This window comes from Rattus norvegicus, chromosome X, assembly GCF_021556685.1.
Source record: "Rattus norvegicus strain SHRSP/BbbUtx chromosome X, alternate assembly SHRSP_T2T, whole genome shotgun sequence".
Taxonomy (NCBI): Eukaryota; Metazoa; Chordata; class Mammalia; order Rodentia; family Muridae; genus Rattus; species Rattus norvegicus.
In genome coordinates this window covers 66,784,677-66,799,506 of record NC_141554.1, presented here as the reverse complement: position 1 = coordinate 66,799,506, position 14,830 = coordinate 66,784,677, and the positions used below count along the sequence as shown (strand labels likewise).

General features: G+C 39.4%; 1 protein-coding gene across 10 annotated transcripts in view; it reads left to right on the top strand.

Annotated features, from left to right (window-relative positions):
• The window catches only part of Zfx (zinc finger protein X-linked), a 49,234-nt gene that overhangs the window by 16,477 nt on the left and 17,927 nt on the right, over positions 1 to 14,830 (top strand). For all 10 annotated transcript variants that reach the window (XM_087600466.1, XM_087600460.1, XM_087600463.1 and 7 more), the window contains 2 exon segments: positions 6,878 to 6,967; positions 10,507 to 11,076. In XM_087600466.1, coding sequence (XP_087456592.1) covers positions 6,907 to 6,967; positions 10,507 to 11,076 — 631 coding nt within the window. In that variant the 5' untranslated portion in view covers positions 6,878 to 6,906.

The following is a 14,830-nucleotide window of genomic DNA, read 5'->3' as shown; positions in this document are numbered from 1 at the left end:
TAAATAGAATAAGAGGGAAGTCGGGTTGGAGAGATAGCTCAATGGTTAAGAACACATATGACTGACAGGACTGGAATTGAGTTCCCACGTTAGGCAGATCATTACCACCTGTAAGTTCAGCTCCAGAAGATCTCACAGCTGGCCTCAGTGGGTATCTGCACTCATGTGCTCATACCTACATATGTAAATACATAATTAAAAGCAAGTAAGAGGAAAGTTACTGATAATAGAGGACAGATTTAGGAGTACTTACCCTGTAATAGAAATTCTAATGAGTGATAGAGAAGCCAGCAGAGTGCACTTAAGAGTTTGAGGCAGGGGGCTGGGGATTTAGCTCAGTGGTAGAGCGCTTACCTAGGAAGCGCAAGGCCCTGGGTTCGGTCCCCAGCTCCGGAAAAAAAAGAACCAAAAAAAAAAAAAAGAGTTTGAGGCAGGAGAATTGTCACCAGTTTGAGGCCAGCCTGGCCTGTATGAGTTACAAGCCAGCCCTGTCTCAAAGCCAAAAAAAGATGAACTACAGAAAATAGAAGGAGCTGGGGTCTAAGCACTTAACCGTACATGGACTAGGTCTAGCTAGAATCAGTTTAGTTTTGAAAAAATAAAGTACATTAGGAATATCTGTGTCTGGAGGTAAGAAAATCCCTAAGTTGAAAGAACTTAGCTGGACCTTATGACATGGATATGTGTCTTAGGTTTTACTGCTGTAAAACAGACACCATGAGCAAGGCAACTCTTATAAGGACAACATTTAACTGGGGCTGGCTTACAGGTTCAGAGGTTCAGTCCATTATCATCAAGGTGGGAACATGGCAGCATCCAGGCAGGCACAGAGCAGGAAGAGCTGAGAGTTCTACAGCTTCATCTGAGGGCTGCTAGTAGAAGACTGGCTTCCAGGCATCTAGGATGAGTCTTAAAGCCTACACCCACAGTGACACACCTACTCCAATAGGGCTGCACCTTCTAATAGTGCCACTCCCTGGGCCAAGCATATACAAACCATCACGATACATAATCCCAGCAACTAGGAAGACTGAGAGGCAAGAGGATAGAAAGTTAAAGGCCTGCTTGGCATGATAGGGTACGTTAAAGGCCAGTTTGAACAACTTAGTGAAATTGCTTCAAAAGTGAAAGAATGACTGAGATTCAATCAGTGGTAGATAGAACATATTTGCTCTCTGTTGAAGGCCCTTGAAGTTTCTTGTGCCAAAAATCCTCCAAGAAAATGTTCATTGTTTAAGCAAAATTTGATTGAAGTGCCGACTAAGTGTACATATGATTTGAAAAGTGCTTGTTAGAGTGATCACAATGAAAACAAATACAAAACTAATGACAACTGACAGTAAAAACTGATGATTACTGGTGAGTAAAAACTCAGTGAGAGCAGTGAAAATAAATTAAAAACGGACACAGTTTTAATCTCAGCACTCAGGAGGCAGATGCAGGTGAGTTTGAGGCCAGCCTGGTCTACAGAGTTCCAGGACAACCAGGGCTATATATAGTTCACTGTCTTAAAAAATAAAAAGAATAGCTGACTTGAAGGGTTAACCTAATAGAAGTGAGAATACTTGGAGAAATGATGGCTAGCATTGAACAGCACGGCAACATTTGGGAACAAAGTCTAACTAAAGAGGGATATTAATTATTATTAATTAATAATGTTAATTACATTTTAATAGCTGCAAATTTTCACCAGTTTCAATTTCTGAAAAAAATTCTAGATAGGTTTGCTCTTCATGAAGTTTGAAACATTTCCTCTAACATATATAATACAATTTAGTTCTCAGGGTGTGGCAGGGAAAAGACTGGTCAGCCATAATATTTTATTACATCAAGGTTTTTGGAGGACCACAAGCAAAAAGTGATTTTGCATATTAGTAATGTGAATATTTAAGAATCCTGTTAATTTGTCCAAGAGTAGACAGGGAGGTGTGTAGGTATACGAAAATAGAACACAGCCATGTGTTTGAGTCTAGCCTGGACTGTATTGCAAGACCCTGTCTTTCTCTCTTTCCAGGGAGAAAATTAAAGAAATATAAAATAAGTAAATTATCTCACATTCCTAATCTAAGAGATGGTACCAGTGCATTTCCTATTGACTTAGTGGGGGTATTTATGTTGCTGTGTTTTAAAGGTTGGAAGAAAAGTTTGGGTTTGATATTCAATATTTCCCTTAATACTTAATTTTTCCATTCTGAATTGTTTCAGAATCATGACTTTTGTATTGGGAGGGGATATTTTTCCAAATTGGGTTGACAGTCTCAGAGGTGTTTCAGAAAAGCAGTAGCAGTGATACTTTTCCTCTGTATTTCATTGTGGTGCTCTGATGCATTCTGTTTGCCTAGTTTTTTTGGGGGGGGGGTGTTGGTTCCTGCTCCCCAGTGCACACACTTCTGTGTCATTGTTGGCCTGGCCCTTTTCTTGATCACATTTTCTAAGTAGTTTCCATTCTAACAGCACAGTTTCCTTGTTATTGTCAGAGGGAATTAACAAGTCTAACCTCAGAAGGGTTACAAAGCCCTAGGTATATATATTCTTTCTACTCGTAAGTACAAATTTTGTTTTTTCCAAACTTGATTGAGCTTTGTAATGACTTCTTCCATGTTTGCTAGAATATGTTAGATTATGATAAGAAGATGAAAATAACAACAGATAATTCTGTCATGGCATATTGGGTTCATATTGTAGAGCCTCTGAGTGTTGGAGAGCTGCTGAAGTATTCTGACCCCAGGGGAGTGCCCTGATCAAAGCAGTGGTTGGAGGATTAGTTTCCCACAGATATACATAGCTGTAATACCTCAGACCTTGGCACTAACTCTTGTTCAGGGTTCCTAGTCATTTGTTATGGGAGTGGCAAAAAGAGCAAGGCCACTTAAGAGGCTATTTTCATGCCTCAGGGATCAGGAAGTTTAAAGGACAATAAGACTGGAGATAATAAAGGACTGAGATGGATTAACTGCTGAGGAGTCCTGTGGAGAAGTAGTTGACAAGATATGAGTATGAGTGGGGAAGAAGGAAGAGAGGAGAGTGGCCAAAAGAGTCCTAAGTCTGTCGGAAGCATAGCATGGTGCTCTGAGCATGTAGATTTTGGTGGTCTGTACCAGGGGAGTAGAGAGAAAACAGTAAGAGGAAGGAGTAAGTGTACCACACTGAGGTCTGGCTCTGTTGTAATGTGAGGGGAATCAGGGTAGCTACTGTACCGAGAAGGGGGAAGGGAGCTAAGGTGGCACTTTGAAAAAATAGGCTGCAATGAACTTCAGAATCAGTGGAATTGCTTATCTGTCAGAGTGTCGTAGAAAAGCCAAGGAAGATTAGAGCTGAGTTAAGTAGTTGCTTTACAGGTTGAGGAGTTTTAGAATTGATGGGAATTAGTCTTATATAGAGAGACTTGACAGATGTACCTTAATGCATGTATCCCTTTTTTAAATCTTAGTTGGCTTAATTTCACCTAACATTTTATTATGCTTAGAAGGTTAACATACATTTATCACTTTGCAGTTGCATTTTTTTTTAGAAAGCAAAAAGAATTATACCCAAAGGTGACTTTAAGTTGTATGTAGTAGTGACAGCTTAGAACATATACACCTTGATTTTCATGGTTAAACCATTTTTTGTTTATTAATCTAGCCATCATTTGTTTTCATTTCAAATAGTTCTTACCACAAACATAGCTATTTCTTGAAAATGATAGAACCATTTATTATGTACGTTTTGGGTTTCTCATGATATTTATGTGGAATTTAACATATAAAAATAAGATATATAGGGGCCAGATTCTTGGTAAGATGACTCTTGTTGCATAAGCATGAGGACCTGAATTTGGATCCTCAACACTGCCATAAAATCTGGTATGAGGTGGTGACAGACCCGGCACTGGACTTCATTATTAGCCAGCCAGCCTAGCCAAGCCAGGAAAGGTTCAGTAAGAAACCTTGCCTCAAAAAATAAGGTCGGGGTTGGGGATTTGGCTCAGTGGCAGAGTGCTTGCCTAGGAAGCACAAGGCCCTGGGTTCGGTCCCCAGCTCCGAAAAAAAGAACCAAAAAAAAAAAAAGGTGATGTATGGGTCCTAGAATCATATCTTAACAGTTCTGTGTATAACCTGAAGTAACCATAGAAGCCAAGGTAGTAGACAACTGATGGGAAATTGGAAACTTTAGCTGCACATGGGGGAAGAGGGGGCTGGGGGTAAATACAGAAAGGATATTTGTAAAAGCCTTGGGGAAACCTAAAGAATTTAGAAAACAAAAGCAAGGTGGAGAGTAATCAAGAAAGACTATGGAGATGACCTCTGTATGCATACCAAAGCCCACCTACGTATATGACCATGCATGAATTCAGTACCTACAAGTACAATTCAATACATTAAGCTAGACATAAAATAGCCATGGTTAAAAAGGATACTAAGAAAGAAAACATGCTGTGGAAGTTCTGGTAGGGAGGGTACATTTCTAGTATATTGTGTATTTGTTGGAGTTGTAGGGGAGAACATTTGCAAGGAAAGAGGTCTACAGAGGTTAGGTCTGTGTTTTTGTTTGTTTGTTTGTTTGTTTGTTTGTTTTTCTAACAGTCTTCCTGTATAGCCAGGTTAGTTTAGACTTTGGCAATCCTCCTGTCTGTCTCTGAGTACTAGAATTACCGAGGGGCCCTAGTGTACTGGGGAAGGGATGTTCTGGCATTTTTATTTTTTGGAGAGTGTATGCATGTGTGAGAGGTACTTGGGATAAAGTTGGGAGAGCCAGTGATGGAAAGGTAATTTGGAGTTAGCATTTAAGATAGTATGGGCTTGAATCTTCTTTGAGTAGAGAAACGATGCTTTAGAGAAATTACATTTGTGTTAAAATTTTCACAAGCATATAGTATTTACTAATAAAGAATTAAAAGCCAGGGCTGGAGAGATGGTTCAGTGGTTAAGAGCACTGACTGCTCCTCCAGAGGTCCTGAGTTCAAGCCCCAGCAACCACATGGTGGCTCACAACCATCTGTAATGGGATCTGATACCCTCTTCTGGTGTGTCTGAAGACAGCTACAATGTACTCATATAAATAAAGTAAATAAATGCTTCTTTAAAAAAATTAAAAGCCAAAGAAAGATGTGTCTAATAGTTCCATTTAGTTTGGATTAGAAAGTAGAGACTAGGAAACCAATGAGGAAGTTTCTGCAGTATTTAGAACATGGGCAAATAAAATCTGTGATGTCTGATCTTTTGAAATAGTAATCAAGTAATATTAGTTGATATGTTAAGGGTTGGTTTGTTTTTGGCTAAAGTAGAAAAAGAAGAATTAAGGTCATTGGGATGTCTTATAAGATCCCAAGGGAGTAGGATAAAGTGGGTCCTTAGGAAGTTCTGTGTTCAGGATCCAAAAATCTGTTGGTAAGCCACCTCTTCCTGCTTTATCTATTTTCTCAGGACATTAAATTGATTGTTTTTGTTTGTTTGTAAACTTTATTTTACTGGTCTAAGCCAGAGTGGGAAAATGACCTTCCTCAGTTCCGTGTTAGCGGCCTAGACTGAGAGATGCAGGCGGGCAGAGAGTGGAAGAAAGGGCTACATGAAAGGAGCAGATAACTGATTTCTGCTCACAGTTTTAGGTTTTTGAGGGTAGAAATTTTATTTTATTGGGCTAAAGTGGACTTAACTGTTTTTTTTAAACCATTTCATAGCTAGTGCTAATCACTTTTGGCCAAAATAGTTAAATACACTGTGAAAATTGTATGTGCATAAATCAGGAGGTTAAGAAAGGTGCTTACTACAGTTGTGTTTACTATAATTATGTACTTTGTGATTCTATGATTATTCAATATAGTGTTTGAAACACTGCATAAGTTTAGAGAAGTAATGAAAAAACTTTTGTGCAGAAATTTTCCATGACAGAATGCATTTAGTTGAACCTTTAAAAAGTCAGTTGCTGCTGAGCAGTGGTCACTTATCCCTTTAATCTCAGCACTAGAAAGGTAGAGCAAGTGGATCTCTGAGTTCAAGGCTGGCCTGATCTACAGAGTGCGTTCCAGGATAACCAGAGCTACATAAATAACAACAACAACGAAACAAAAAAGTAGTTAAGTAATCCTGTGAGAGGATGATGTCACTTAGTCAGATGATAGTGCTAGGGTTCTGAAAATACTCTTTATCTTGGTTCTAGGTGGTGCTAAAGGCTTTGGGGGAAGGGGAGGGAAACACATAAAATCCTGTTAAGTAGCCCAGTTTGGCCTTGGATATTTAGGAATCCTCCTGAATTCTGGGATGAAGGTTTTCCGTATATGTGAACATTTACCAATATGTGTGTATTTAGATCTGGAGCAGTGACTCAGTAAAGATTATTGATTATTTTTCTTTTTTCTTTTTTTTCGGAGCTAGGGACCGAACCCAGGGCCTTGCGCTTCCTAGGTACCACTGAGCTAAATCCCCAGCCCCGATTATTTTTTCAAGACAGGGTTTCTTTAATTAGCCCTGACTATCTTAGAACTCACTTTGTAGACCAGGCTGGCCTCGAATGCAGAAATCTGCCTACCTCTGCCTGCAGAGCACTAGGTTTAAAGTACCATCACTATCTAGCCCTGAATTTATTTTTTATTTTATTTATTTAAGATAGGGCCTCACTGGACATGGTCTTATCATATAGCTGAGACTGATTTGGAACCCTCTGTGTAGCCCATATTGGTCTTGAACTTGTGAGTCTCCTGCCTCGCCTCCTGAATACCATGATTATAGGTGTGTACTTGGCATGTGTCTCAATTTATAATGAGCCTGGATAAAGGTGACCCTCTAGATTTATATGTTTATGTCAGATGTTCATCTGTTGTATAACTTGAGTCCTTCAGAAATGAAAATGTGACATTAAAAAAGGATACTAAAATTAATACTGGTGTCTCTTGATTTAGGTGTTCTGGCTGATGAGAATTTAAAGGCCATGGATGAAGATGGACTTGAATTACAACCACAAGCACCAAACTCATTTTTTGATGCAACAGGTATAGTGACTTGGATTGCTGCTGTACTTTTCATCTGCCAAACTGGGAGGTTGTTATGGCTCATTGCTAAACTCTCACATCGTTAGTTATGTTTGGATTTCAGAATCTACAAATAAAAAAATGAGCACATTATCATCCCTTTCTTAAAAATTGGGCCTTTTCATAAGGAGCTTTAATATTCTTGTCAGTATAAGTTGAGTATCCTTAATCTGAAAATCCCAAATGCTCCAAAACCCCAAACTTAAGAGTACTGCCATGACAACACAAGTCGTGTCATGGGTTAAGTAAAGGTACATGCATATGAACAAGCATTGTAGAAAATGACCCCTGGGCTATTTATGTAAAGCGTGTATGAAAGAAATAAATTTTACATTTCTACTCGGATCTCTACCAATGATACATTGTGTATGTATGACTATTTTAAAAGGTGAAAAGTCTGCTATGCTAAGCACCCCTGTTCTCAAGCATTTTGTTTTAGTTTTTTGAGATAGTCTCTAAAATCCAGGTTGAGCCTTGAATTCTTTATCCTTCTACCTTAGCCTCCTGAGTTCTAAGACTGCAGGTGTGTGCCACTTTCCCAGCCTGGCCTGGTCTCAAGAGCAAACTGTCTCTTGGACAACAGTAATATCAGCCTCTTAGTGTTTCTTTAGTTACTATCTTCTTGCTCAGTTATCCACTGAATTCTGTTCTTTGTCCCTTTGAAAAAATATTCCTTGACTACATCCACACCACTGTCACATAGTCTCTTGTGTTGTTCTTAGTTGACAGTGACATTTATTCCTTACCCTGAATTTATTTAATCCATCCCACTAGTCAGAATACATACCACAACTGTAGATTATATGATCTACGTGCTTTCTATCACCCAACCGGTAAAGTACAAACCAAGGTCTTCCACATCCAGACACTGGCCCACTTTCACAGCCTTCTCATAGGTTCCCTCAAAGACTCTTCCTTCAGGAAGACAGTTTTGCTTCACTACCCAGGGTACAGAAGGGGAATTTATAACATTGAAGTGGGTACAACTGAGTTGTCTTTATTAGAAAATTAACTAATTTTTCATTGGTTTCTCAATGATCAGGTTGTAATATATTAAATAACAAGTTGATCAGAAGGTTAAATATTTAATAAGGGAGGACATCATTTTTCATAGAATAATCATTCAAGTTTGGTGATTTCCTTTTGATAATGATAACTACATAGTTTATTAGAACATGAAGCATAATTATTGTTTTTGGAAGAGAAACTGAGGAAAATAAAGTGTGTATTTGCTCTTACTTGTGACAAGGAAACCTAGCTAATGCCCTGAGTGGTAGAGTGAAAGACTGTTTCATTGTGGTCCTGATTAACACTTAAGCAAACTCTTTGCAAGTCACTAAATCTGTCAGGGCCTCCGTTTCTATGTCATGATAATAATGAAACGTCTCATTACGTTTTTCAGAACATTTCCCATATACTCTGATTTGATGGTCACAATCTTGTGACGTATGCAGGGCACATACTATTCTCATTTCCCTGATGAGGCAATGGAAACTCAAGTTCAGTGACTTGCTCAAAGTCATAAAATTATTAAGTTTTGTCTAATCCTCATCTGTGAATTACATTTCTTGCTTGTTTGGTTGGTTTTCGTTTTTTGAGACAGGGTTTCTTTTTGTGTTCTAGGATAGTTTTGGCCACAGATCCACCTGCCTCTGCCTCTTGAGTGCTGGTAATAAAGGTGTGGGCCTCCTCTGCAGCCAGGCTAGTTTTGTTTGTTGATTTTTCTTGCTGTTTTGTTTTGTTATAGAGTGTTTGAGTAGGGATATAGTGATTGAATTAGGTAACTACTTGGATCTAACTTGTTCTGAAAACCAAACAGAAGCATTGATCTATTGAAGAGGTTGTTTTTGTTTGTTTTTTGAGACTTGTAAAACTTTCTTTGTTGTTCTCTGGACTGGCAGCCAAGATACTGGATTTGTTTTATTTTATTTTGTATTTCTCATAAAGATGTATAATTTGCTCCATTTGCACCATTTGTTGCTAGCAATATTAATTGCACACCATATACTATGCAAGCGATGATCTTGGTTAAATCATTAATCTCTTTACATAACAATTGATTTTTATCTCCTATCACTCTTTCAACTAAGATGTACTCAAGTAGAGTTTCTTGTACTGTGAGGAGCTGCTTTGGGGAGTGAGGGCAGGGAAGCAGCTAGAAAGAATCCAGTGCTCTGGGGGTTGGGAATTTAGCTCAGTGGTAGAGCGCTTGCCTAGGAAGCGCAAGGCCCTGGGTTCGGGTTCGGTCCCCAGCTCTGAAAAAAAGAACCCAAAAAAAAGAATCCAGTGCTCTGCTGAAGTGGGGAGGTTCCTTCTGTTGCCACTTTCCTTTATCCCACTGTCTCCTGCAGAGACAGGCCAAACTTTCTGAGCCTTCTTTTTGTTTATGCCCTTGTCTTTTTTTTTTTTTTTGTTCCCCCCCCCCCCCCCCCCGGAGCTGGGGACCGAACCCAGGGCCTTGCGCTTCCTAGGTAAGCGCTTTACCACTGAGCTAAATCCCCAGCCCCTGCCCTTGTCTTTTTATGTCCCAGAATAGAAGTCAAATTCTAAAATTCTATAGTCCTAGGTAGAGGATGTTTGTGATACCAGAGCAAAAGAAGGAAGTGAAGGAGGAAAGAAAAGGAGTCATGGGAAAGATAGAAATAAGAAAAAATTAAGTTCAAGGAAGGAAGGTAGAACAAGGAGGAAAAATGCATGAAAAACACATATAATAAAGAAAACTGACCCATCTGCCTGCCACCTATAGGTACATTATTTTTTATAGCAATGCCTTAAGTAACTGAGTTTTAGCATGCCTAGAGTTTTACTGTCGAGAAAATTTTTCTTTGTCTCAACTGTGTTATTATCATAGTTTTTCCTTACTTATTGATTTGGGATAGATACGTAAGAGTGTCCTAAAAAGTGTCTTTCTAATTTTATTTAAAAATAGGTTCAGGGGAATCTAAGAGAAAACTGAGAAGCTACTGTAGTATCTTGGGAGAAATTGAATGATAATTTTGCTGGTTGGAATATTTATTTAGTGCTCAAATTCATGATTTTGTTTACTTACTGTCTTAGCTACTGTTTTGTTGCTGGGAAGAGACATCATGACCAAGGCAGCTCTTATAAGAGAAAGCATTTAAATTGGGGACTTACTGATAGTTACAGAGGTTCAGTCTGTTCTCATCATGGTGACAGGTATGGAAGTAGAACCAAGAGCTACATCCTGATCCGTAGGCAGAGACCTTTACATTTTGATCTACAGGCCAGAAGGTTAGGCAGGAGAGAGACACACACACATGTGCACACACGAGTGCACACTAGGCCTGGCACTTGGCATGGGCTTTTGAAACCTCAGAGACCACCCCTAGTGACACACACCCTCCAACAAGTCTACAACCTCTTAATCCTTATAATCTGTTCAAACACTTCCTGGTGACTAAACATTCAAATATATGAGCTTATAGAGGCCATTCTTATTCAAACTACCACACTTATTTATGAGTTCATTTATTTTTTAGGAGCTGGTGCTACACACATGGATGGAAATCAAATTGTTGTGGAAGTACAAGAAACGGTTTATGTGTCAGATGTTGTGGATTCAGACATAACCGTTCATAACTACGTTCCCGATGACCCAGACTCAGTTGTAATCCAAGATGTTATTGAGGATGTTGTTATAGAAGATGTCCAATGTACAGATATCATGGACGAAGCAGATGTGTCCGAAACAGTCATCATCCCTGAACAAGTCCTGGATTCAGATGTAACCGAAGAAGTTTCTTTAACGCATTGCACAGTTCCAGATGATGTTTTAGCTTCCGATATTACTTCAGCCTCAATATCTATGCCTGAACATGTCTTGACAAGTGAATCTATACATGTGTCTGACGTTAGTCACGTTGAACATGTGGTTCATGATAGTGTAGTAGAAGCAGAAATCGTCACAGATCCTCTGACCGCTGATGTTGTTTCGGAAGAAGTGCTGGTAGCAGACTGTGCCTCTGAAGCAGTCATAGATGCCAACGGGGTCCCTGTGAACCAGCAGGATGAAGACAAAGCCAACTGTGAGGACTACCTTATGATCTCTTGTAAGTCTGGGGTAGAGTGTTTCTCACAGGTACTTCTGAAGGCTCTTTATCTATCTTACTCCAGGGGTGAAACTTTCTTAACTAAATGTCCATCACACAAAGTGTATAAAGATACCTTGTCTAGGTGTGGTGGTGCACACCTTTAATCCATCACTTGGGAAGCAGAGGCAGGCAGATCTTTGAGTTTGAGGCCAGCCCGGCTTATATAGTGAATTCCAGGACAGCTAAAGCTACACATAGTGAGACCCTGTCTCAGACAAAACAACATGACCAAACCAGTCATATTCTTGTATGCTTATAGGTACAGGAAACAAACATGGTCAGAGAAAGCCTGAAGTATGAACTTATGTTCTTGAGTGTACATTAATACTTAATGTACTTCGTATGAAACGTATTGTTTATGGAACAGAATGGGAAAGAACATAGTACTGCAACATGATTTCAAGCATGATGGATTTATTAGAGCACTGAAGCAAACTAAGGTGTTTTGGGGACATACCTCCAAATGCTTTAAGTTGGCATCTGGGAGAATAGCTGTCTTCTTGGTGCTACTTTCAGATGTCAAGTTATCAAGTTCTAGGTTTGGTAGACTAGAGTTCTAACCCAGTATATATTCTTACTCCTTAAGGCACTAAACTCCCATAAATAAGGACTGGTAAATTATTTATAAACTTGCCTGGTTTTTATACATGAAATTGGTATGCCATATAAAGGAGTCCACCCGCATTTTATAGTAAACCATCTTTTTAAAGCTATTGAGATATTCTCACCCTGGAGTGGTGGTACATGTGTACCTGTAGTCTCAGCACTCAACAGGCTGAGGAAAGAGGACTTCTGTATGTTTGAAGTAAGCCTGGGCTGCAAAATAAAATTCCATCTCAGTAAGTTATGATAGAACTTTTGAAACGAATGGTCTTTGTAAAAAGGAAACCTTCATTCTGCAAGTATTTATAGGACTTGTATGTGTTTACATTGTTGTAGGTGCTACAGTTATTGATAAGTCCTAAATAAATAAAGTACAGAAAGCCATTGATTCTAGGGGGAAAGGCTTATAATCTACTGTAGGAGGGAGCTGACAGAGTGATGTAGAGTTGTGACTGAATTCTTGTGGAGAGTGGAGTAGCCCACCTGGTTTACAAAGGGTTGGGGACGGTTAAAGGGATGGCTCATTGGATTAATGTTTGCCATTTAAGTGTGGGGAATGGAGTTTGGAGCCTCAGGACCATGTAAAATCCAGGCAAGCATAGTGGCCAACAGTGATCTTAGACAAGAGGCAAAGAAGCAGGTTCCTTAGGGGCAAGCTGGCTTGGTAGAGTAGTGGGAATGAATAAGCTCCAGGTTCAGCAAGACCCCTCCTCAGTAAAGTAGACAGCAATCAGAGGAACATACCTGATACCAACTTTGGGTCTCCACGTGCATGTGCATATCCATCTGCATGCACACACATGGCACAGACACATACACGCTCACATACATGCACTTATGTACATCACATGCATTATAAAAAAGGTAGCTATGTTTCTTTGTGTGCCTGTGTTTGTTCATGTGTGGTTTCTATCTTGGCCTTTCCTAGAAACTTAAGATGTGCTGACATCTCTGTGCTTTATTCCTTGTAATGAATTTTCAAAAATAGAATGACTGGGTTACAAGGTATACACATTTAGGACCAGTGAGATGGCTCAGCAGGCAAAAGTATTCGTGTGTTGCTGTATAATCCTGACGGTGAACTGAGTTTAGTCCCTGGAACCCACAGTGGAAGGAGAGAACTGAGTTCCCAAAATTTTCCTGTCTTCCACACGTGTGCTCCCTACACATAAATACACAGACATACATACAATAATAAAAATTTAAAAAAAATTATCCATACTTACAAGTTTGATTATATTACCTCAATGTTTTGTTTAAATAAGTTCTCCTGTGTTATGAGATTATTATTTTTTTATATTCTAACCAATACAAGGTAGTTTTCTGTTTAAGTTTTTGCTGATCTTCAAGGGAGTATGTGATGTGGCTTATTTCAATTTTAAATTTATTTTGTAAGATAATCCTTGTAGCAGTAGAGATTAAGAATACAAGAACAAGAGGCTGGGGATAAACAGTAGTTGAAGTGGTTCATGTATAAGAAAGAGTACTTCAAGTTGGGGAGTGGTAGTGTAGTTCTGTAATTCCAGCACTGAGGAAGATTGAGTTCCAGGGCCAGGAAGACCTCCTTTCTCAACAAAACAATAAATATCCCAAAGACCTTGATAGTAAAGAAGATCGAGGAGAGCTGAACTCGAGATTAGAAAAGAAAACGGATGAGATTTAGCCTCAGATGAGGTAGGTGGGACTGGTGGATGGAGAAAGATAATACAAAGGTAACTGGTTTTTAACCCTAAGATTTCTAGCTTGGAAGATTGGGTCATAATAATTATTCAAGAAAAGGGAGTAAGTTTGGTGAGTAAGAATGATTTAGGATTTGCTAAAAATATGAGGTGCTTCCTTGTTGGAGACAGTTTCCTGCTTGTTTTCTTGGCAGTTGAAAATATAAATTTGACATTTTGGAGAGAGGAGAAATGGGTGAGGTAACAGAAAGATAGGAAGTATCTCATGGAAGTGGTTGGTGGTTTCCAGAGAGTTCTTGCAGAAAAAGTATTAAAGTATGTAATGAAGTTACTATGGATTTGTGAGTGTGTGTGTGTGTGTGTGTGTGTGTGTGTGTGTGTGTGCGCGTGCGTGCGTGCGTGCGAGAGAGAGAGAGAGAGAGAGAGAGAGAGAGAGAGAGAGAGATGTGTGTAATGTTTATATTCATTCATTCATTCCTGGGTATCTACCTGAAGGAAGGACTTTTGAGTCAGTGTACCACAGAAACCTACAGGCAAAGTTTACTGCTACACCACAGTAGCTAAGAAATAAAACCAGCTAGATGTCCACCAGCAGATGAGTGGATTAAAAAAATGGTAGATACATAGTGATAGATACTCAGCTGAGAGAAAAGTAAAAGAATTGCGGGGAAATGTGTGGAACTAGAGATTATCTTGTTAAGAGAACTATGTCAGAGTCAGAGAAGTAACTACATGTTTTCTCTCATGCTGACATTACAGATTGAAGTTGTGTATGGAGTAGGTTGTAAGTCATAAAAGTAGAAAGGGAAAGGGCTGGAGAGATGGCTCAGTGGTTAAGAGCACTGGTTGCTCTTCCAGAGGTCCTGAGTTCAAATCCCAGCAACCACTTGGTGGCTCACAACCATCTGTAATGGGATCTGATGCCCTCTTCTGGCATGCAGGTGTACATGCAGACAGAGCACTCCTCAATAAAAAAGTAGAAAGGGACCGTGAGAAGGGAGGAAGAACTTTTTGTGTGCTGTTCTGAAGCTGAAACTGTTCAGAATGGACTTAAACTCAGAGATCTGCCTCTGCCTCTTAAGTGCCTGAATGAACCTCCACACTGACGGGGAGGAAGAACACCTTTTTAAAAAAAGATTTATGTGTATGAATGTTTTTTCCTACATGCATGCATATATGTGTAACACATGTCCATAGAAGTCAGAAGAAGGTATATTGGCTCAGATGATTGTGAGCCACTGTGTGGTTGCTGAGAATAGAACTTGGTTCTACTTTAAGAACATCCAGTGCTCTTCTCTTAACTGGTGACCCATCTTTCCGGCCCCAAGGAAGAATTCTTTAGGGAAGGGGAAAGGAGACAAAAAACGGAATACATGTGACATGAATGCAGAAATGGGGGCTAGACTACTTGGTGAGAGGAAGGCAACTAG